The sequence below is a fragment of the Odontesthes bonariensis genome, chromosome 14 (genome assembly GCF_027942865.1).
Source record: "Odontesthes bonariensis isolate fOdoBon6 chromosome 14, fOdoBon6.hap1, whole genome shotgun sequence".
NCBI lineage: Eukaryota > Metazoa > Chordata > Actinopteri > Atheriniformes > Atherinopsidae > Odontesthes > Odontesthes bonariensis.
This window is the reverse complement of record NC_134519.1, coordinates 30,586,996-30,610,783: the sequence shown is the minus strand read 5'-3', so window position 1 is coordinate 30,610,783 and position 23,788 is coordinate 30,586,996. Positions and strand designations below refer to the sequence as shown.

General features: G+C 39.7%; 1 protein-coding gene and 1 long non-coding RNA gene across 2 annotated transcripts; both read right to left on the bottom strand.

Annotated features, from left to right (window-relative positions):
* Positions 1 to 1,590: 1,590 nt before the first annotated feature.
* LOC142399368 (uncharacterized) lies at positions 1,591 to 18,361 on the bottom strand. The gene is made up of 3 exons (XR_012772865.1): positions 18,310 to 18,361; positions 17,873 to 18,034; positions 1,591 to 1,616 (listed from the first exon to the last, which is right to left on the bottom strand). It is a non-coding gene; the product is annotated as an uncharacterized LOC142399368 (long non-coding RNA).
* LOC142398647 (complement factor H-related protein 2-like) lies at positions 3,878 to 7,471 on the bottom strand. Its single transcript, XM_075482733.1, has 5 exons — positions 7,414 to 7,471; positions 7,108 to 7,290; positions 6,241 to 6,411; positions 5,966 to 6,157; positions 3,878 to 3,963 (listed from the first exon to the last, which is right to left on the bottom strand). Exons 1-5 carry the CDS (start codon positions 7,469 to 7,471, stop codon positions 3,878 to 3,880), a joined length of 690 nt encoding a protein of 229 aa, XP_075338848.1.
* Positions 18,362 to 23,788: the final 5,427 nt, after the last annotated feature.

Below are 23,788 nucleotides of genomic sequence, written 5' to 3'. Positions count from 1 at the left end.
TTACAACCTGTGAAAAATAATTAAGAGGCACAACAGAGAATGTTAATGACTCGTCACTGAAGGAAAAAGACTCATTTTTGAAATGTCTACAGGTTTCACTGTTTCTATCCAGTTTTTAGTGTTCCGTTTAAACCTGAACTCGTGAACAGAAAGCGATGAATCACGGCTTAGAATTCTTCATATCATAACGGATTTGTTAAGATGATATTTTAATATATTTTTTCAATATGTTGTGGCTATTTTTAATTTCACAACCATCTCATTTTCAATTCACATGCAATTTAATTATCTACATGGTAATCAGTTACGTTTTGTGACCCTCACCCCACTGCCAGGCTGTCTCTGACTGAAACAGGCAATTAGAGATGTGTTCCACAGCTCTCCATGGAGCAATCAAAAAAGGACCAAATCCAGGATACTGGAAAGCCTGCAGAGGCGATATCCTTGCTGATCTGAACAGTGATAAGCTGCTGCTGGTAATTAATAGACCACAACAACACTGGAGGTAGCAGTGTGTGGATCAGCTACTGCGTCGTCCCACTTAGTGGGAAAGAGAAGTAAAGCTAATCTTTCTATCTCCATGGTCAAACCAGTAGATATTGTTGAGTCCACTGGCTTTAAGTCTGAAGAAGGGTTTTGCAGTCAGAAATTCAGTCTACAACCAGTGAAGACTGAGTTAGTCACAAGTCACATGTAGTTAGCATTAAAATATTTTTTCAGCTGGGCTTTGTGACCTCTGCACAGAGTCAGGCTTGATGTTTCTCGTTGCTTTCAGTCTACAGACGTGCACCAAACCAAGTTTAGCTGTCAAGTGTTTTCAGATTTCCACTTCCCATGTCAGGGATAGTAATTGTCATGAAAGCTGATAGCAGCTTGGACAGGAGAAATTCTGGGAAACCACCAAACATTTTAATCTGATCATTTGGAACCAGGTTTCACACCAAATCCATCATTTGACTTCCCAGTATCTTTATTAAACCTTGAGGTTTAATATTGTTTTGAATTGTTAATAGACCAACTGTAATAATCAGCAGATACTTTCTGCAAAATATGTAAGCACACACACACACACACACACACACACACACACACACACACACACAAGGCTATACCAACTCCAAATAACTGGAGACTTTGTTGAAACACGGATCTTACTCCTCTCATCTTACAAACACATTTAAATATAAAGATATTAAAGTGATACTTACATTTGGATATCGTTGGTATTCCATCATTGCACTCGACCAAAGCAAAATTTGCATACGTCCACTTATCCTTACAGGGCAGACTCTTCGTCTCTCCATTTGTGAAATATGCAAGTCCACGACTGACTAAGTCCTCATAATCAGCTGTGTTCACAGAACAGTAGTTGGCTGTATAAAAGAGACACAAATATATTTGTTCCCCATGTCCATGACAGATCTTTGGAATGAAAGCTTTTAGTGTTGACTTACGTCTGCAGGTGGGGGCTTCTGACCACGTGCCACCGCTGTAACACACCACCTCCGCTGAGCCCACTAATTTATAATATTGTTGGCACGCGTAATGCAAAGAACGGACATCGCTTTTTTCAACAGCACCGTCTGCAACTACGGGGAATTCTCCACATTTATCAGCTGGAAAGAAAAAATAAAAAAAAAATCAAACATCAAAACAGATGTATCAGTGTTTCATACCAGAGTTGATCAAGTTAACTTTCTGTAGCTGCATATGCAAATTACTGCTGCTTTTGTGAACACCAGGAGTGGTTAATCATTGAATTGAGGAGGGGTATAAAAGCGCCCATCCTTCTGCCGGTGTAGGTACCAGATGGGCTCGGGGTCCGTGTCTGGCTCCGTTTTCTAACCTCCCCCTGTGTGTGTGTGGGCTGTGGTAGATGCCGGGCCTGACTCCCTCCCTCCTCGGGAGTCTGTGTGTGTCTGCCGCTGCTAAAAGGCGTTACTTTGTCCACCTTAATTGCGCTTCTGCAGCTTTGTCTCCACGGAATTTGCTGGTGTTTCTGCGGCTTCTCCCGCCTGTTCTGGCTGCTCATCTGCGCGACGTCATATTGCGATCAGCTGTAAAGTGTGTCTTCATGCCGCTCGCGCTTGGTGCTTGACAATTGTTTGGCCACATTTCTTTTACTTTGAGTGAATGAGTGTGTGGAAGTGTGGGTTACTTTATTGTTGCTGGGGAAATGATTTGAATTGAGTTTTGTTGTTTTTATCGTTGACCTCGGTAACCTTTATTTTCCTTCCCTTTATACAGGCGGTCAGGGGCGAGGCTAGGGTATTTTTAGTGGTGCCAAGGCACCACCGTGAGATAGCTCGGCACCCCCTGGCTCAGCACATTTTTAAAATATTATATTATGCAAAAACACTTTTTTTTTTGCTCAAGGGTGCATTGTTTTAGTGACCATTTTATTTATTTTCTAGCATTTGTTTTTGTTTGAACTCTTTACTCCCAAAATAAATGTTGAGTTATCTTCAATATTTGTCTCAGGCTCTCTGTTATCCCTGTCAAGCCACAGTCTTTTGAAATGAAGAGGTCAAAATTGAATGTTGTAGGGGAAAACACTACTCAAAGCAAAACTAATACGGCTCCAAAATTTATAAATGTACTAGTTCGCCTCAATTAGTGAGAAATAATGTGCCTCTGTGAGCACTGGGAGCTGGGCTCCCCTAAAGACCAGATCCTAAAATCGCCCCTGCCAGCGGTGCTGGTGATGGCGTCCTGCTGTGTCCTGGGGAAGTAGGGTTGTTTCAGAGTGTGTGTGTCTTAAGGCGCTAGCATGGTTGCCGCGTCTGTCACGGCGGTGGTGGCCCGTGACGTCAAAATGACGTTTCAGGCATGGCGCTTCCCTTGAAAAGACGGCGCAGCGCGTTGTCGTGCACCAGTCAATTTTTGTAACTTGGCGGCGCCGAGAACAACGAACCGGATGGACCGTTGTGAGACCAGGCTCAGTCAGGAGGTGCGTTTGTACAGACAGCTGTACGAAACTGCAGTGAAACAGCACAGGGAGCACGTAAACTCCCCAAACTGGTGCACAGAGATGGGCAGAACTTTGGGGAAAGAGGGAGAGTTCTGTAAGAATGTGTGGAAGAAGCTACGGGACAGATACGTGAAGGCAAAGAAGAGGGCAGAGACTCTGCTGATGCCGGGGGCTTCAAACCTTCACCTCTATTAACTGAATTAAAAAATTAAAATGATCCGAAAACTGCAGCAGTATCATTAATTACAGTATTCTTGCTCTTGCTCATTGTTTTCTTCTCCACTTTCGTGGTTGTAGAGTAGCGGTAACCTTCACGTAGCAGCGCCACCTCTGTGACGGAGAAAATTGCAACAACTGGCGCAACGACTTGCGCCACTATACATGGCGGGCACGAAATCGTGACGTCATCAACACCGCTCGCGCTAGCAGACGCGGCAACCATGCTAGAGCCTTGACACTTGCGTTGGGTGATTTAAGTTGATTTCTTTTTTTGGTGGATCCCACTCCTGCACTTGCTTTCGTTTATCCACTAGGCCCCAGCTATTCTGTTTTGTTTCTTTTGTGAGTTTTTACAGGTATTTTGAATGGTGTCTGATAATAAAATTTGTTTTGTAAACTGGGAACCACGTCTCATGCTTTTCCTGAGCAAACGGACCTGTGTGCCTTGTGCACTAGTTTCCCAGAATGGCATTGTCGAGCTCTTCATTTTTTTTTCTGAGTAACATGTGGCACCTTGGTGCCTTACTTACCTCCTCGCTGCCACATTTCCATCCAACAATCTGGTTTCCTCAACATCACAGATGGGCTCACTTTATAAAACAAACCACTCGGGAAGATATGAGCTTAATTATTGGTTCCAATTCATAACTGTCCCGAAACTCGACACATGAAATGCAAAAGAAGAAATTAATCTTCGTCTTTACTTGTTGTGAACGATGGTGTAGTGCCTTCATCCTCGGACCCAGAGGGGGAGGGGGTGGAGGGGGAAAGTTCTGGAAAATACACAGCAGACACATTTGTTAGTTGTTGCTTTGGGATGTTGTTCTCATTGATTTCTGTCTCTTTTCTGCATCAATGGCACACTTTGTTACTTTAGCAGTTTGCCATGACATATTGAAGTTACAGTTATATAATCATTATGGCTTTAAAAGCGTGGACTTGAGGGTATTCCCATCCAAAGCAGAGGATTAGAGTTCAAAATTGTAGCTCTTTATTATGCAGAACTCTTTAAGGGGCTCAGGTTTAACTGGACACATTAACATGACCATAAATAAAACTTAATGTTCTATCACCTTCACCGCTTTCATGTGTTTTACAGGTGAGGCTGAATTTTGCAGATCATAAATCATTCCATGCCGTCTGCATTGTTTTTATTTTCCTGGAATTCATTCATTCATTCCCCTGCATTCATCAACAGCTGCTTAACTGATACGTAACAACTCAAATATCCAATAACCTCCCGGGAAAAGTCCCCTTTACAGTATCATATGCGTCTTTAGAATTCCAATATGCGCCTCTGCATCATCAGTCGTAGCTTCAAACATATGAAAGTCATCCGGGTCACAGACACTGATGCTGTCCCGTACGTCACATGAGCTGACTTGTGCGCCACTTTCTGGAGCACTGTCCCAAGAGTATACATGCACAGGAGCAGAATCGAGTTTCTGACTGAGGCATGTTACACACTGAAGTCAATGCTGTAGACTGTGAGAAAATGTTCAAGATATTTTTCTGGTTCTTATTCTGTGTGACACTGTGTGACGTCTGTACAGCTGAATTCACTGCACAGACGTCTTTAAGTTACTTGGATGATTTTGTCAGATGAGGCTGAGGTTATGGGTAAAAAAACAAAACAAGATGAGAGCAGATCCATAGTCTGGAAATGATTTGAGTGACCAAGACCTGACATGTCTTACGGGGTTGATTTTCAATCACAATTTCTGACATGCTCAATCAAAAACGGAACAGAAAAATATGTCAAAGGGCAGCTTTGTTGGGAATTTTGCTGTTTATATAAAAATATGCAAAAAGATAAAACTTTGCAGTATGTACAGAGAACTTCGGGTATAAATAAAGGTGACTTTATTTATACCCGAAGGTAGATTTGTCCTCTGCTTTTAACCCACCCAGGTTGGCACCTGCTGACACACACATGCACAGAGTCACACACTTAGAGACAGATGCCAACCTGGAGCAGTGGGCAGCCATGAAGTGCCCAGGGGTACGGTGCCTTGCTCAAGGGCACCTCAGCTGTGACAAGGAGGTGGACTGACACCACTCCAGCTATCGGTTCCACCAATCTTTTTTTTATTTTATTTTGAGTGGCGAGAGTGGGAATCGAACCGCCAACCTTCCAGTTATTGGACAACTGACTCTAACCACTGAGCCACGGCCGCCCTTAAGGGCTAGTTCAAGGTGTTGCAGAGGTAAATCAAGGTACCAGCGCATTGTCTGTATGTTAATCCAGTTTGGCAAAGCTTGACTTCATATGATTTTGGTCGGACGAACAAATTTACAATGATTTCAAAAGTTTTGTTTTGTTTGGACTAGGACAATTTAAAAAAATGTATAAAACAGTGGCACGTAAATATGCCAAGTGTTTGATTCTATGTTTCAGAGATAAGAAAAACCAGTTAGTCCATAGTTTGTATATCTTATAAACTTCTGTCTTTTTCCTCCTTCCCCAGCTTCTCTTAAATGTGTTCAAATGCGGCATTATCTTTCAAGTTTGTTTATGTTCTTTAAATGAAATTAAAGTGGCCAATAAAACCACTGAAAATCATTTACATCAAAAACTAATTCAAGTTTAAGTAGCATTTTAGAGAGTTTACACTGGTAACTATTTTATAATTTGAATATATTTAATATAAAACAATAAGAACAACAATAAAATACACACAAAAAGATGTTTCTTTTGTGATGTGATCCACTGTTAATATAAATAGATCGGTAAAAGCAAACTTCATTGTATAAATCCACACATTTTCCACTCACTGCACTTTGGGCCTTCAGTCCATTCTCCATTTTTGCAAGTAATGGATTTCATGGTGGTTCTATCCTCCGTAGCATATCCATCTTTACACTGATACCGCACATTAGAGTTTTCCGCAAACACTTCCTTGTATTTGTGATTATTGATGACTGCATTGGGGTAAGAAGGTGGCTCACTGCATGCAGTTATACTTTCTGTAAATTAGAAGATAAATCATGAGAAGAAACAGGAAGAGATGCTGTTCAGCTAATCACACAAAAACATCCAACAGACTTACTCTTACAGACCGGTGCTTCGCTCCATGTTCCATCCATACATTCTATTTCAGTAACATTGTTTATGGATATATATCCAGCATTACATTTTATCGGTAATTTAAGCACCTCGTCTTTCAAGCTTTTAGGGTTTTCTGCATTGGGAATGTTCAGTGGCAGGCAGGAATTTTCATCTGAGGAAGAAAAAAACAGACGTTATTTTAAAGTTGAAGGATTCCATCTCAGAACAGAAGTGAAGTGAACAACAGAGCAAATTTAAAAAAAAAAGAGAAAAATGATCTGATGATCCCTTGCAGCCATTCTGAATCCATGTTTGAAACCCTTGTTAGCAACTGACACGATCAACCTCACAGAGGTTATATCCAAAATTGACCTAGGGAGCCTATCCCAGCTTTCACTGGGCAAGAGGGGTCGCCAGTCCATCACAGAGTCAAACAACCATTTACGCTCATTCCTAGGGACAATTTAGAGACACCAATTAACCTAACTCACGCATACACGGGGAAAACATGCAAACTCCACACAGAAAGGTCCTGGCTGGGATTCAAACCAGGAACTTTTTTGCTGGAAGTTGACAGTGCTGATCACTACACTATCAGTTTTTACCTATTACATCTACACACTTCAATGATCCATTTGTTGTTGACAAACCAACACTTTGTTTATTCTCTGGACATCAGTTACATCCGTACACTGAGCATTTTGAGACAAAATGAGCAGCACCCCTTGATACAAGACTCAAATACCATCTTATATTTAGGTGACACAGCAATTTTGGTCATAATTTTTTTTTTTCTTAACAGATTACTTTTGTGGCATATCTTCAATGGAAATGGCTCAAAGCGCTTCAGAACTAATAAAATACTTGCCTATACACTGTGGTTCGTGAATCCATTTGCCATTTTGACATGTGCTGGTTGCCCACCAGCCCTCCCCTACTGGTTTAAGTTTGTTATCACAGGCATAATTGATGCTGGTCTGATGAGGATAAGATTGCAGAAAAGGTAGGAAATATCCAGTGTTCAGTTTGGGAGCGCTGCAAGGCTGCTGTGCTTTTTGAGCCGAAATACAATGAAAAAACAAAAAGAAAAGAAAAGGTAAACAACATGGAAGAAGTATTGTATCCATTTAAACAAATTCAGATGTCTCTCAGTACAAAATGTTAATATACTCACCATGCAGCATTCCAGGGATCCAAACCAGGAGAGCAAATCCAAGACACCTTACCCACATGTTGTTTGGAGATAAATCACCGCAAGAAAGCAGAGTTAAGAGCCTTTTCAGATCTGGACCAGTTAATAATTGTTGGGATTTCCCATAAGAGATAAGAGGTGAAGAAATAGTAAACACTCTGCTGAACTTTCACCATGCCGTTGCTCAGAACACACAGAATGTACAAATCAGCACATTTTAAATGTTACTTAAATGAGGTTAATGTAAAAAATAAAATAAAAAAATAAAAAACCACCAACCCACAGACCAATAATTTGCGCAGATTCTGCCTAATTTGTTGTGAGTCATTTTCCTTATATTGAAAACTTTATACGTGGATGGCTGCGTTTCTGCTAAATAGATGTGCCTGGAAAAACTCCAAAGGGAGGCAACCAGAAGACAACCAGGAGACATCCTGCATTTTCCCTTTTTTAAAATGATATTTTAGAGGATAAGAAATGCCATTAGAATGTTTACTGTCCAGATATAATATTGATAAGAAATACTCTTTTACAACCATCTGCCTGTAAACTGTAAACTTATACATCAAAAAGTCAGGACAGAAAACTCAAAGCACTATGCCTTAAAAATAGAAAATGCACAACAGCAGAAGGGGGAGTCAATTATTATAAGCTAATTAAGAAAATGGCATATACATAATAAAAAAAAGACAAATATAAAACCTAAATCTAAATGAATGAAAACAAGGTTACAGTGAGCTAAAGAGAAGTAGTCATTGACTGCGTCTGACTGGATGAAAATGATATTCAGTGATGAGTCACCAGTCTGCACTGGACAAGGAGACAATGCTTTGATTTTTGTTTGGTGCAGGTCCAATGAAGCATACAAAGATGACTGCCTGAAGAAAACAAGTGCAGTTATTGATGATATGGTGGAAAATGAAAAAGAAAAGTCCAAGACAAGGCTCAAGAACTTGTAGTTCTTTTAAAAAATAACAGATTTTTAAAAAAGTGTAATGGTTGCATGTGAAAGCATTCAGTGTTCCAACCGTGTAACCACTCTGAAAACCAAACCAAAAAAGTAAATCTAAAATATCTGATTTACAATCAAGTCCAGTCCAGATGACAATTATTATTATAACTCTGGAGCAAACAGAGAGGCATATTAGGAAAGGCCTTTCTAAAAACCTTTGATTCAGATCAACTGATTGTGGATAAGATTTATAATGGTTTGAAAAAGTCTCTTGAGTTGAGATTTTGTAACTTGTTGGTAGCCCTTGACTTTAGGTAGTGAGGTCATATCCATTTGCAGCCTAGAAATGGAAATTGATATAACATCTTTCAAATGTAATTTTAGTTACAAAGGGGGTGCTACTAGGTATTAACTATGCAGGGTGTCCAAACTTTTGCTGTGGTCCTTCTGTTTTTTTTGAAAAATGTAAAAGATCCACTGGTCAAATCCATTGTTGAAAACCAACAACTGCCTGTAAGCGCATCCAGTTAATATGTTTCCTTAGCGCTGCCTCACTGGAACATCATCCACCAATGGGATGTCATAAGATATCAAGTTGGTACAGCCCAAATCCCCATCCTGGGCAGAAGAGACAGAAACATATTTGGTGAGAAGAGATTTCACCCTACACTGCTCAGCAACAAGTAGCTGAAACAAGTCCATCATACTTATCTGCTTATATACAGTAGGTGAATGTGTCTGAGAGGCCAAAGTGGCTACAGTAACCGGCACTTCCGTCACCCCAGGTGGCAAACTAACTACATTGTCCAATGTGCCCGCAATAGTGGGGAATTAAGTCACACTGCACTTGAGCCAACATTAACCATTGGTATATAGGCAGTACCTTTGACCACTCCTACCGGGCCGAGGTATTCCAACAACCCAGCGGACAATCCACTGTCCAAAGGCTCAAACACTGTACATTCTGAAAACTGTTTAGAGCAGGTAGCAGCCACAACTACCACCTGGAATATGACATGCCTTCTTACCCCTTACTTTTGGCTGTTCACTAGCTTGATGACATTCCTACAATGCCTGAAATACAGGCTTTGGCGACTCAGATAAGAGATGAGTCAAACAGAGCTAACCCATGTCGCCCAAAATCGCCCTGTTTAACATTTCTGAATTACATTCATCCCCAAGACACCAGGAACCTTAGGACGGATATTACCGGGGGGGGGGGGGGTCTTTGACTACCAAAATGCCACACTGGAGAACCAGCTTACCACAGAGCTCAACAACTAGCTCCATATAACCAATGTAGGAAATAGATAGACCATTATCTGTGCTCAGGTGTAGCCAGTGCCAAGACCGCAAATGCTAAGGGGGCCCCATGACAAAATGCTTGTGAAAGAAGCTTTTGGTTATAGTTGACACCATTGATCCTGTGTCGACCCAGCAAGGGCATTTAACCCCTCCATGTCTATATTTAAACGTGGGTAAGACGAAATCAACTTAGAAGCATCCCCCAGATAACTGGAAGGAATTCCCCAGCCAGGCAAAGCCCCATCTGAACTGTGGCTCTGGAATTCAGAGGGCACTAGTTTTCCAACCTTGACTTAAACTGTCTACCAGCTTCCATTGAAGCCCCAGATGTGGGATGAGAGTGGGAAGGAACGTGTGGCCAAATGACCAGGCTGCTGACATATTAAAGGGCCAGTCCGAGGGGAGCTACAGGGATATCCCGGCAGGTGTGAACTTTGCAAAAGAGCAATGCTTTCAGTAAACTGATCGAGCTGTTCTTGCTGACTTCTTAACAGTCCCCTCATCTCACCCATTTCAGACACTTGGCAGAATGAACACCTTAGGAGACTCCCTGTACTCCACACTGAATACTAAATGTTGAAGGAATAGAATCAGCTCAACCTCTCATGCCTCACATTCCCACCTATTTGCTTCTGCCCTGACATCAAGTAATGTTAGATTAGGTTGTCGGCACATCAGCTGTTTTAGTTCACAGTGGAGGCCACCATCTAAAACCTTTTCCCTCAACAAAATTTCTGAAGTCAGCATATCACTGGCTGCACATCGTTTAACCTTCTCCATAAGGCTCATTAAAGATAGGCAAACTCTTACAAAGTCTCCCCCTCTTGATGTCTCCTGGAGAGAAAAGGCATCCTGCAATGTGACATAAGACTCAGAACAGCCATATAGCTCCTGCAAAATAGCTAACACTTTGTGTTAGCTGCCTCTGTCAGTGGCAGGAAACTATTTTATCTCCTTCCGTGCCTCACCTTCTAAGTGAAGAAACAAAAAAATGCCTGATCAGATGTAGACAAATGTCGCGCTCTTATGCACGCTTGTACCGCCTCAATCCATGCAGACGAACTTATGCCAGACCTTCCCCTAAACATTGGACATTTCCTGTCACAAGGCACAAAAACTAATCTCTCTGTTGCAGGGAGACAAGCAACAGAAACGGGGTGGTGCAGAGGAGGTAGAAAGTATATCATCAAGGGCTGAAGAGGCAGGGGCCTGTTCCGGTCGCAGCCGCTTCAGATTAGCTCAAGAACAGTTCATAGAGAGCTTCATGGAATGGGTTTACATGGCTGAGCAGCTGCATCCAATGCAATGCAATGCAAAGCATTGGATGCCATGGTGTAAAACAGTTCTGGAGAACGGTACTTTGTCTGACTACATTGTGCCAAGTGTAAAGTTTGGCAGTGGGGGGATTATGGTGTGGGGTTGCTTTTCAGGAGCTGGGCTTGGCCCCTTAGTTCCAGTGAAAGGAACTCTGAATGCTTCAGCATACCAAGAGATTTTGGAAAATTTCATGCTACCAACTTTGTGGAAACAGTTTGGGGATGTTCCCCTTCCTGTTCCAGCATGACTGCGGAGCAGTGCACAAAGTAAGGTGCACAAAAACATGGATGAGCCAGTTTGGTGTGGAAGAACTTGACTGGCCTGCACAGAGTCCTGACCTCAACCCGATAGAACACCTTTGGGATGAATTAGGGCGGGGATTTATTATCTCGTCCAACATCGGTGTCTGACCACATAATTGTGCTTCTGGAAGAATGGTCAAAAATTCCCAAAACACACTCCTGAATCTTGTGGAAAACTTGTCCAGAAGAGTTGAAGCTGTTATAGCTGCAAAGGGTGGGCAGACGTCATATTATACCCAGTGGATTAAAAATAGGATGTCACTTAAGTTCATATGTGTGTAAATGCCTGATGTCTTACATAAAAATTTAAAATTTGCAGAAATCTGCTATTATATCATTATTATTTATTGTAGAAGTAGTGTGATCACTTCGAGGTGTGTCTACATTTGTGACACAGTCAGGAAATATGACTTTGTTTTCAAAGTAACACTTTTTTGACTTTACATTTTTATCATTGTTTCATCTTTATTGGTGGAAATATGTTAACTGCATTACAATATAGTACACCTATTTATGTTTTGGTTCTGTAAAACAAATTATGACTTCTGTACTTATGTTTATGTTTATACATTTATGCATTTATGTGTATGCACCCATGGGATCCTCGTCTCCATACAGTCCTTTACAGTAACAGTACTGATTTTTGACAAAGTTATATAATCGCACGTTGAGTTCAGTGTTCTTAACATTTAACATTACAATAAACCAGCAAATCAAAATATCTCATTTACAATAAAGTCCAGTCTATAGTCCAGTTGATAACCAGTTAATCATTGCTGACTCTTTGAAGTAAACAGCAAGGCATATTGGGAAAGAACTTTCAACAAACCTTTGATTCCTGTGGTATGACAAATTTATCTGAGTCTAACTGAGTTTGTAGACTTTACTTTTCTTGTTTGGTAGCATATCCATTTGAAAATGTGTGTATTTTAGACCCAATCCCACCCAGACTGTTTTAGGAGATTTCCCTCTTGATCAACACTTTCATATTGGATTTGATCAATCTGTCTTTGTTTATAGTATATGTACCTAAGACTTTTAAGGTTGCTGTTATGAAAACTTTCCTTAAAATTGTTGCAGCTCAAATTTGTGATAATTTATACAGAAAAGGTCTAACTGAAGAGTTTCAGTCAGGATTCAGAGCACATCATAGCACAGAAACAGCACTAGTGAAAGTTACCAATGATCTTTGGTTTGAATAATATTAATCTGACAGATTGCAGTTTGTCCACGTAAACGAAGAATCTTACACACACACCAGAGTCATGGAGTTCCACAGAGTTCTGTGCTTGGACCGATCCTTTTCACTTAATACGTGCTTAAAACCTTCCGTTTTGATAAAGCTTAATGTAAGGGATGGCTTGGGTTACCATGAAACATCCTACTTTGCTACTATATGCCTAGACTGCTGGGGGACCTCCCGTGATGCATCTTTCCACACTCTTCCACACTTCCACATTCACTCAGAAGTTTCACTGCCATCTGTTGATATTCTTAGCTTGGTAGCCTGTTTTATTTTTCATTTGTAAAGACAAAATTGTTTAAACTTATTCTTTAATCAGGTCTGCTTTGAGGTCCATTTCCTTTCTCCAAACTTTTATTGATAAATTTGTATATTTCCCTGTTCACACACACCCACCCACCCACACACACGCACACGCACACACAGTAAGTGTGTGCGTGTGAGTCCTTTAGACCCTTTTTTGTCACTTTAGTTCTTATTGACAATTTTTTCTTTAATCAGTATAGAACAAACTAGAACAGTTAAAATTATTTTTCCCATTTCCTTGTAATAGCCTTTTTTTTTCTTTTTTTTTTTTTACCAGCTATTAGTAATATTTTAACCAAGTATCCGTCCTTTGTTTGTATATTTCCTTCAGATAAGTTACACAGAAATAATACCGTACAGGTCATAGGGATCTTATAACCAAGTATTTTCACGACTGAATCATACAACATCCTCCAAAATTGTTTTATTTTATCACATTTCCAAAAGATATGCGCATGATCTGCATCCAATACTCCACATTCTCAGGTCAGGATACGTTTTTGTTCAATTCTTTACTCTTGACCTTGGGTGAAATAAAAAAAGCGTATCAGATTTTTCCAGGAGATCTCCCTCCAGATCCGCAAATTAATGGATGTGTAATGCATTGTCCACACGTTTAGCCAATCTTCATCAGTAATTTTCATGCTTAATTCTGATTCCCATTTTTCTTTCATGCATTTTGTCGAGTTTCTATTTATTATAAATTTTTTGTACAACTTGGATATAATTCTAGCTTTGGTTTCTTTGTATGCATGGATTATGATTTGGATCACACAATGCACTTCCATGGAAGGGTCCATCCTTATTTCTTTCATAAGATGCAGGTATCTATAGAATTCTCTTTTATCCAAGTCATAAATTTCTCTCATATTTTGACAACTCTAGCTGTCGATCTTTCATCAAAACACACCACACCGTGATTCCCTTGGTTGTCCACTGTTGAAGTCGTATATAATATCTTGCTGGTCTGAAATTACTGTCATAAGCTACCCACTTTAATAGATTAGCGTCTTTCTGAATCTTATATTTTTTAATTATGTGGAACCATTGTTTAAGTGTGAACCTTTGTGAACATTTGGTTTTAAAATTCATGTACGCTGCTTCATCTCTGATATGTATAGGGCATTTTCTCTTTTTCTATTTCTTTTCACTTTGCAAAATAATATATGTTACAACAACCTACTATGTATCTCAATTCAGCCGCATAAAAGTATTCTTTGGGTTTCGGAGGTCCTATCCCTCCTTCTTTTTGTAGCTGAAGAGTTTCTAATCTTATTCTGGGCTTTTTTTCCACCCCAAATAAACCTTGATATTATGCTATTTCAGTTCATACATAGGGACTGGGAGACTTTTACTGGTAGGGATTGGAACAGGTACAAAAGTCTTGATAAAACATTAATTCTGATTATTTTAATTCGTGAGCTGAAATCTAGCGTTAGCAATGTCTTTTTGTATTTCTGTCAGAACCACTCTCGTCAAAACGAGACGAGAAACAGAGATGAATTTCAGAAGCTTATTCTGAATGCATACAATTTGTGTTTGGCGGTATGGCTCTGTTCGGAGGAAGTTCCCGACTTTTCCATGAGCTCCATGAAAGCCAGACAGGGAACAGCAGCATCCTCAGGTGGAGTGCCTTCCATTTGCTGTAAAGGCAACATACCCCCTAGAACAGAGCAAGCAACAATGAACAACAGTATGACATTGTTGGCAATGGAAAAAAATAAATAAAAAAAAAAATCGGTGGAGCAGGGGAGGTGGTGGGTGCAAGCAGAAAGCAAAAAAAAAAAAAGCAGTGACAGCAAACCAAGTTTAAATGAAGTGCCCCAAATGCCAGCATCCAATTGCAAGCAGGGGCTGATTACCCATTGAGCGCAGCTGGTTGTGGAGCCATAGGCATTGGGTCGGCGTCAGCCAATAGGCAAGGGCGCGTTGACTACGTGGTCTGCTAGAACTAACGCGATGCTCCATTACTTTATCTTCTCATAATTTGCTTTGTAGAGTTTAGTGCTTTTGTGATTGTGACCCCTTTATATTCAATTTTATTACGTTTCCAATTAAACTTAAATAATTCTCGGATCTCTTTGGTGGATTATACTTAAGTGTCAATATCTGTGTCTTAGTGATATTTATCGTATATCCTGATAAGTGTCCAAGCGTTTCATCAATGTAGGTAATTTGGATTTTTGAGGTAGGCTATGACATCATCCATTAAAAGTCCTACTTTTTGTTCTATTCCATTTACATCCACTCCTATGATCTCTTGGTCCTGTCTAACAGCCTGTGCCAGAGGTTCTTTAAAAAGGGCAAAAAGAGTGGCTGTTTTGCCAGTATCTTAGTGGCTCTTAAATGAATTAATTCATGTTATACATTCATCATTCATCACTTACCATCACACTCCTTTTACTTTTTTCTATGACCTCTTGAAAAAAGTACAATTTTTATGTCATTGAATGAATACATATAATCTGTACAATCATTTAAATACTTTCAGAACAAATGTGAGACTATATTTGAATGTTTCTCTTTCCTGACAAAAGCCCAGAATGGCTCAAATGCTAGTATGATTAGTACACTGTGATGGGTACCCCACCTATTTTGTTTTTTTTCACCCCATTTTTGTGAAAGATTATTGTTATTTCGAGTTACAGATTTGATCCCTTATTCTAAAGTGTCTTGTAAGTTAGAGAAGAGAAATAAATAGACAAGTTTTGGTTAATCGCTAATGGCCTAATACTGTCAGGGAAAAAACGTGTTAATTAATCATATTTTGCATGAGGCTTGTACACACAAATTAACAAAATAACATTTTGTCAGGTATAAAATCTGATTTAAGTACTGATAGAAAGAAAAGCTCTCCTTTATTAGTAAAGTAATCTTTACTCCTTTCTGGGTGCAATTTTTGCGGTTCAATTTAATTTTGTGGCAATTTTAGACGTTTTTGGTTAAAGCAAAATGAAGCAGAAAAAAAGAAATGCATTCAGGTCATTGCATACTTGTGAGTTTATTTACTATTGAAGCTTTGAGCACACATGCAGATCCTTTACTACAGATCTTTATTAGCATAGTAGCTAAAGATAAAAAGCCAACAGTGGAATCAGAATAAGTCTCAGCTTCAGCGCTGGTCCGTCATCAAACCCCGCTGCCAGCAGAGACCCTGGTTATAAAACAAAGGGTTACATGAGTAATAAAGAACTGTAGTTTATTTTGAAAGTAAAACAGAAATTCGGTGAAAAAGGAGTTAAAAGTGGTGATGTTTGAAATGTTTGCACGTATTAAAAGAACACAATTTGTTTGAGGAACACTCACCGTATTTATTTGGGCCCGGTTACAACCTGTGAAGTGATATAGAAGCGCAACAAAAAGAATATGAATGACTTGTCTTTGGAGGAAAAGGTATCGAAATACCATTCAAATTCTTGATTTGAACAACTATGAATAAATATTGTGAAAGGGGGAACACCTAATTAGGTTAGAGATGATGAAAACAGAACTCAAATGAACAGTGGACACTTAAAAATGAGCAAATCATTTAAAGGATAAGACCGGTCTTTTGACATTGGGCCCTTGATTTCACATTATAACATGATGTTCTACTCACCCCTGCTTGTTGTTGGTCATTTGGAGCTGTTCCGAAGATATTCGCGAGGCGTCTGGCTGCTCTCTTGAGATATTCGGCCATGAAACGGTTTCCTATGGGCAAGCTTATACAGGCACAAACTATGCTGTTTATAATTTATTAATTACTCTACACTAGCACTGATAACGTGGAGGTGCGTCGCTTACTTAAAAAAATCCGGGTTATTGTAATTTGGATTTTTTTTTGTCGTAAAGTGGGTGTTACTGACGTCCTCTGGTGCTACTGCCACAGACAGCCCACAGACCTGCTGCCTATTTATTCATTCGGCTAAAATTCAAAATTAGTAACCCGGATTTTTTTAAGTAAGCGACGCACCTCCACGTTATCAGTGCTAGTGTAGAGTAATTAATAAATTATAAACAGCATAGTTTGTGCCTGTATAAGCTTGCCCATAGGAAACCGTTTCATGGCCGAATATCTCAAGAGAGCCGCCAGACGCCTCGCGAATATCTTCGGAACAGCTCCAAATGACCAACAACAAGCAGGGGTGAGTAGAACATCATGTTATAATGTGAAATCAAGGGCCCAATGTCAAAAAAACGGTCTTATCCTTTAATCAATCTAAAGCAAAAAATATAAGGCAGACAAAATCTATGTTTCACTTCACTTCATTTATATTTCACCAGTTCCATCATTTAATTTAAAAAAAAATGCATGACTCCATTGTTGAGGACTCTTTCATTTTTAGTAATTTTGGGTTGTGAATGATGCATGATAAAAGTTAGATTAATGAGATCAGCTTCAATGGAATCAATGATTTATTATTTTCAATTCACATCTGTTTATGTCTGCTCTACTTTTTCAGTCCACATGCAATTTCATTGCCTCATTTTTTCTCAGTAAAGCTTTGTTACTTCCAACCCCCACATTTGTCAGTCCACCGGCTTTTTGGTGTGAATTTATTCCCTTCCACTGCACTGCACTTTCCTGTAATCTCTGGGGTTTTCATTGTTTTGATTTGTTGACAAAATGATGAACTGTTCGTGCAGAAATTTTCAGCAAAATATGTCAGTCAGCACACACAACACTATGCTAACTCCAAATGATTAGAGACATGCTGAAAACCTTGTGATCTTACGCCTCTTTATTTTCAAGCACATTTAGAAATAAAGTTTAAAGTGATACTTACATTTGGATATCTTTGGTTTTCCATCATTGCACTCAACCAAAGCAAAATTAGCAAAAGCCCACTTATCCACACACTGCAGTGTCTCCGTCTCTCCATTATCTAGTAATTGAATTCCAACCTTTTCCAGGTCCTCATATTCAGTTGTGTTCACAAAACAGTAGTTGTCTGCACAAAAGACACACATATTTTCCCGTTTTCCACACATAGATGACAGATCTTTGGAATGAAAGCTTTAAATGTTGGCTTTTACCTCTGCAGGTGGGTATTTCAGACCATGTGCCATTGCTGTAACACACCACTATGTCTGGACCCTCTTGTTTGTAAGAATCGATGCACTGGTACTTCAAAACATATCGTCCAATTTGTTCAAAAACACCATGTGAAACGAGAGGCATTCTTCCACATTTGTCAACTGAAAATAGAAATTAAAACATCTTTCAGAATACACACATATCAAGCTTTCCCACTGGAGTTGATCATCTTTCCATTGCTCATTACACTCAGCATTACAGATAGGTCCACTTTATGAGCAAATCAGAAAGAATGACATCAGCTTTATTATTGACTCAGATTTGTAATTTCCAGCAACACATGTTAAATACATATAAACCAGTCAGATGATCTGTCTGGTTGAGATATTGACTAAAACATGTGTGCGTTAAAGAAGAAAAAAATCAGATTCTTTACGTGTTGTAAAAAGAAGTTGGGAGTCGCTCTCATTTGTCCCGGAACAGGTAGAAGATCCTGTAGGATACACAGCAGAGACACTGGTTAGTTGTTGCTTTTGGGTGGAGTTCTCAGTGACATTTAACTAACTTCTAACAAACTATTTTCTTATAAGGCTCATGAAAATAAAATAGATGAGACTGAAGTTGTCTTTGGCAGAAGAGTTCAAACTCAGAATAAATGACAATGAAATATAAAGTATTCAGATCTGTGTTCCTCTACAATAAGATGCAGTCCCCCCCTACCTGGATGGAAGCTGTATCCTTACCTTAGCCAGTAATTGTTCTGAACAGTTTTAACTGGATGCTGAAAAGTGATAGTTTTGTGGTGGGAAATAAGAAATTGCCAACCCAGCAACCGACCGCTTCAGCCCCTGACTCGGTTGGTAGTTAGGACACCTTTGCTGGCAATTAGAAATGCTGAGGTCAGCAACCCATTGGATGGAACTGAAAAGTCAGTTGATGTTTCAGGTTGATGTTGAGGTTAAATCAGTCCACCCTAACTGTGGAGTGGGGAATATTCTGGAATGATGCAAGAGCAAGCATGAATTTATTTTTAAATTTAATTAAAAAAAAAAATTTCTTTCGTCAGTGAATATTATTTGCTTTCTAACATGCTCTGAATATCTGTCATAGTTTCATATAAAACCGCATCAATCTTGCTAAATGAGTTGTTTCCTTGTGTTCAGTTATGCTTTTCAGAAATGAATTGCTTTCATACTTTAACAGGTGCCTTTGTAAAGTTGTTTCATGGCAAAAGTCTTGTTCTGTTTTGTTCCAATCCATTCACCGTTTCAGGACATCATTTGAATTTTCAGACCCATCCAAGTAGTCCCCTTCTTCTAAGAATTGTAACAACTTCAGATGTCTCTCACAACAAAATGTAAATATACTCACCATGCAGCACTCCTGGAATACAAACCAGGAGAGCAAATCCAAGACACCTCACCCACATGTTGTCTGAAGTCAAATCACCACGAGAAAGCAAAGTTAAGAGCCTTTTCAGATCTGGAACAGTTAATAATTGTTGGAATTACCCCTGAAAGAAAAGAAATGAAGAAATAGTAAACACTCTGCTGAACTTTCACCATGCAAAGTCAACAGAGCTTGTATAAACAGGCACATTTTACATGTTGATCAATTTTATATTGATGATTAAAACAGAAAACACAGAGCAATATATGTTGTGCAGCTGTTGCTTCATGTGTTGTGAATTCTTACTTTTTTACTGGGTTGATGAAAGCAAAGAGCTCTTTTTTTTAACTTTTCTTTTAGCGGATAAGAAATGCTTAATCATCTGTCCTTTGATTGTTCAGAAGATGTATTTGACAAAGTTATTTCCCTCTGTTATCAAAGAGCAGCAATGTGAAATACCAATGCAGCTATGTTAATGGACAGACTTTCAGTCAAGGCCAAGCTATAACTCCGTTCGTTCTCTGTTTGTTGTTGTCGCCGTGTGCTTGGCTGTCATTTTGGGTAATCGTGCACCGTCGATTTCTGTAACCCAGGGTACATCTGAAAAGCAGGAAGGGCTGCAGGCGGGAAAGAGTGTGCGAGCAGGCTTGTCTCTTCAGGCTAAACCCAAGATGTACAACTACTGTAAATGTTAAAAAAAATATATGTATATAAAAAATGGCTTAAAAGTGAAACAGAATCAGAATCAAAATCAGAATCAAGTTTATTGCCAAGTAGGTTCTCACTTACTTAGGAATTTGACTTGGTGTAGTTGGTGCAAACAATATAGATATATATATATACAGAATCTAGATATATATACAATATAGACTATAGACTATGTGTTAATGTAACGCAGAAGGTTTGAAGATGCTACGTTAATGTAGCTTGTAGGTCTGGAAGGGGAGAGGGAGAGAGTCAGTGTCAGGGGGGCTCCGGGCCTTGTTGATAAGGCTAGTAGCTGATGGAAAGAAACCGTCCTTGTGGCGTGAGGTTTTGGTCCTGATGGGCCGCAGCTTCCTGCCGGAGGGGAGTGTCTGAAAAAGTTTGTGACTGGGGTGCGAGGGATCAGCCACAATCTTCCCTGTCCGCCTCAGAGTCCTGGAGGTGTACAGGTCCTCACAGATGGACAAGATGCCCTTGTCCTTGGCAGTGGCAGCAGCGTACCAGATGGTGATGGAAGAGGTGAGGATGGACTCAATGATGGAGGAGTAGAAGTGCACCATCATTGTCCTTGGCAGGTTGAATTTCTTCAGCTGCCGCAGGAAGTACATCCTCTGCTGGGCTTTCTTGATGAGAGAGCTGATGTTCAGCTCCCACTTGAGGTCCTGGGAGATGATGGTTCCCAGGAAGCGGAAGGACTCCACAGTTGTGGTGTCACAGAGGGTGATGGGGGTAGGTGAGGCTGAGTTCTTCCTGAAGTCCACAACCATCTCCACTGTCTTTAGAGCGTCGAGCTCCAGGTTGTTCTCCCTGCACCAGGTGCAGATAAGTCTGATGAAAGTGGTGTCATCTGCGAACTTCAGGAGCTTGACGGACTGGTGACTGGAGGTGCAGCTGTTGGTGTACAGGGAGAAGAGCAGAAGAGGAGAACAAGAGAAGTGGAAACTGTGTGGTTACGTTTGCTGATGCAAATCTTACCTCCTGTACAACTTTTTCTGTGAGGACCTATTGTTTAGTGCTGGATATTCTTCCAAAACTCACTCAGCCTGGGACATTCCCAGAATAAATGATCCACATTGTCTCATGAAATAACAATTTTATCCATTTTAGCAGAAAAGGGATCACTTTGAAATGCGTCTACATTTACTTCCTCCTTTAGTTTACAGTAACCGCACTGATTTTTGAAATTCAGTGTTCTTAAACATTACAGTCAATCAAACCAGAGGAGCATTTCAGAATATCTGATTTATAATTAAGTCCAGTATATAGTCCAGTTTACAACCAGTCAATCATTGCTGACTCTCTGGAGTAAACAACAAGGCATATTGGGAAAGGCATTTCAAATAACCTTTGAATCCAGGTTAAAAACATTTCTCTTTCGGTGTGCTTCTGGTTGAGTTCCTTTAAATCATTTTAAAGCATAATGCTATAAATCCTCTTAATTGTTTTATATTTGTCTTTTTCCCCCTCTTCTTTGATTGCTTTTAACTGTGTGTAATTCTCTTTAAATTGCTTGTTTTTATGCTGTGGTATGAAATGCGCTATATAAATAAAGATGCCTTGCCTTGCCCTGCCCTGCCTTGATTTCTATCAACTGATTTGGTCATAAGATTTTGTTGTGATTGGGGTTAGAGAATAAATGGAAAGTGATGATATTCAATTGTAACCTTTGAATCATTTCATTTTACATGTCTTTTACAGGTGTACAGGTCCTGTTCATAATGTTCATCAGTCTATCCTCTGATGAACATTGGGAAAAAAGAGAAATGAAATGCTGCATCAACATATTTGTACTTTTTTTTAATATGTGACGTAATGATTGATATGTAATCCTTCTTAACTTTATATCTTAGACATGAACTCTGAGCATATGCAGCAAAGGATATTCAATAGTTACCTTTACATTCAGATCGTTTTTAATCTTGTTGTCTTGTGCAGTAAACATTGCAACATGGAGAAATAGAAAGTTGAATAAACTTCCTTCCTATTTGGAGGGACACCACAGTAAAACAAAGCATCTTTCAATTCTTCATGTGTAGTTTGATGAAAGCCTTTTTCAGCCCGGTATTGTCAAATTATGTCTCCATGTTACGCATAGAGGTACGTTCAGAAAGTGGATGGATGTGTTTTTGCACGCAAAAGGGAAACTGGGATTACTTAATTGAAATCTTGTACTGACCAACTCTTCCAATAGAGGAGCACAGTGGGCCTGTTATCTGAGAATACGCAGTCGTGTTATTCAACAGAGCTCCTCAGCTTTCAGCCACATACAAACAGTTGGCACAAATCTAGTTTTTCAGTCTTGTCTTCTCTTTAGTCCCGTCTTGCAGCCTCGTGGCCCCCAAAGTCCGGACCCATGTATCCATCTTTGGGCCGGACTTGCACTATCTGCCGCCTGCACCACCTGTCTTTGTTTTTGTTTTTTTCCTATTCTAGTAATCACATTCTCCAGTATTAGTAACTACTGCTTGTTTTTTGTCAATCAATCTTTTTAAAGCAACCTCATACAGTCTATCATGGTTTAATATGCGTACACTACCTCACTAGAGAAAGTCCATTTATCTTTGTGTACTGTGGACACCGCTCAAAGCTGACAAATTATCTGAAGAAGAATTGTGCCGTATCAGGGTTAGGGTTAGGGGCTTTAAGCTCAGTAGCTTAAAGTCTGGTATTTAAGCTACTGAGGATGTTTGACCCAGGCCTGTTCCTATTATATATATAGTCTGTAAAGTCTATCCTCTGATGGACAGGCAGCCAGTGTAAAGACCTCAGAGCTGGACTGATGTGCTCCACTTTTTTGGTCTTAGTGAGGACTCGAGCAGCAGAGTTCTGAATGAGCTGCAGTTGTCTAACTGACTTTTTAGGTAGACCTGGAAAGATGCTGTTACAGTAATCAAGTTTTTCCGGGTCCTGTTGAGACATCAGATCTTTTAACCTTGATATATTCTTAAGGTGATAGTAGGCTGACTTTGTTATCACATTAATGTGTTTTTCCAAACTTAGGTCTGAGTACACCCAGATTTCTGGCCTGGTTGGTAGGTTTTAGGTGTATAGACTGAATCTCTGTGGTGACCTGTAATCGTTTCTCTTTGGCTCCAAAGACAATCACATCAATTTAGTTTTTGTTTAGCTGGAGAAAGTTGTGGCACATCCAGTCATTAATGTCCTCAATGCATTTACCAAGAGTCTGTACAGGGCTGCGGTCTCCTGGTGACATTGTAATATATATATCTGTGTGTCATCTGCACAGCTATGGTAGTTTATTTTGTTGTTTTTTATAATCTGTGCCAGTGGGAGCATGTAGATGTTAGTTGTATTTGAGTTGGAGTTGGAGTTGCTAGTTCGCACTTCCAATGTTTAGTAGATAAATAAGCAAATATCTCCAAGTTAATTGATAATATAAAGAATCATTTGTGACATTCTTTTAACACTGGTTGGAATAAACGTCTGGCCTTTACAGATGCTGTAATTTGTGCACAGCCTGTACAACCTAACAGCCATAAAGAGGGTAATGTAAGATTTCTGTTTAACAAGAGCAGCTTAGTCTAGAGGAAAATGTTGAAATAAAACCATCAAGTTCATTGAGAGTGATAAACTCTGTGTTGCTTTCAGAGGTTTGGCTGTTGGATTTGATTTTGTGTCAGTTGGAGGCCATTTGTTTAGAACCAAGCGTTGGACATGTGAAACTTTGTAACATCCGGAAATACTAATGAAGCTCCTCTCAAATGTTGTGTCATCAATAAAATTATTGGGAACAACAAGGTGTGCGACTCTGACAGATTGCCAGCTCCAGGATGTACACCTCCAGCCACTTGTGACCCTGC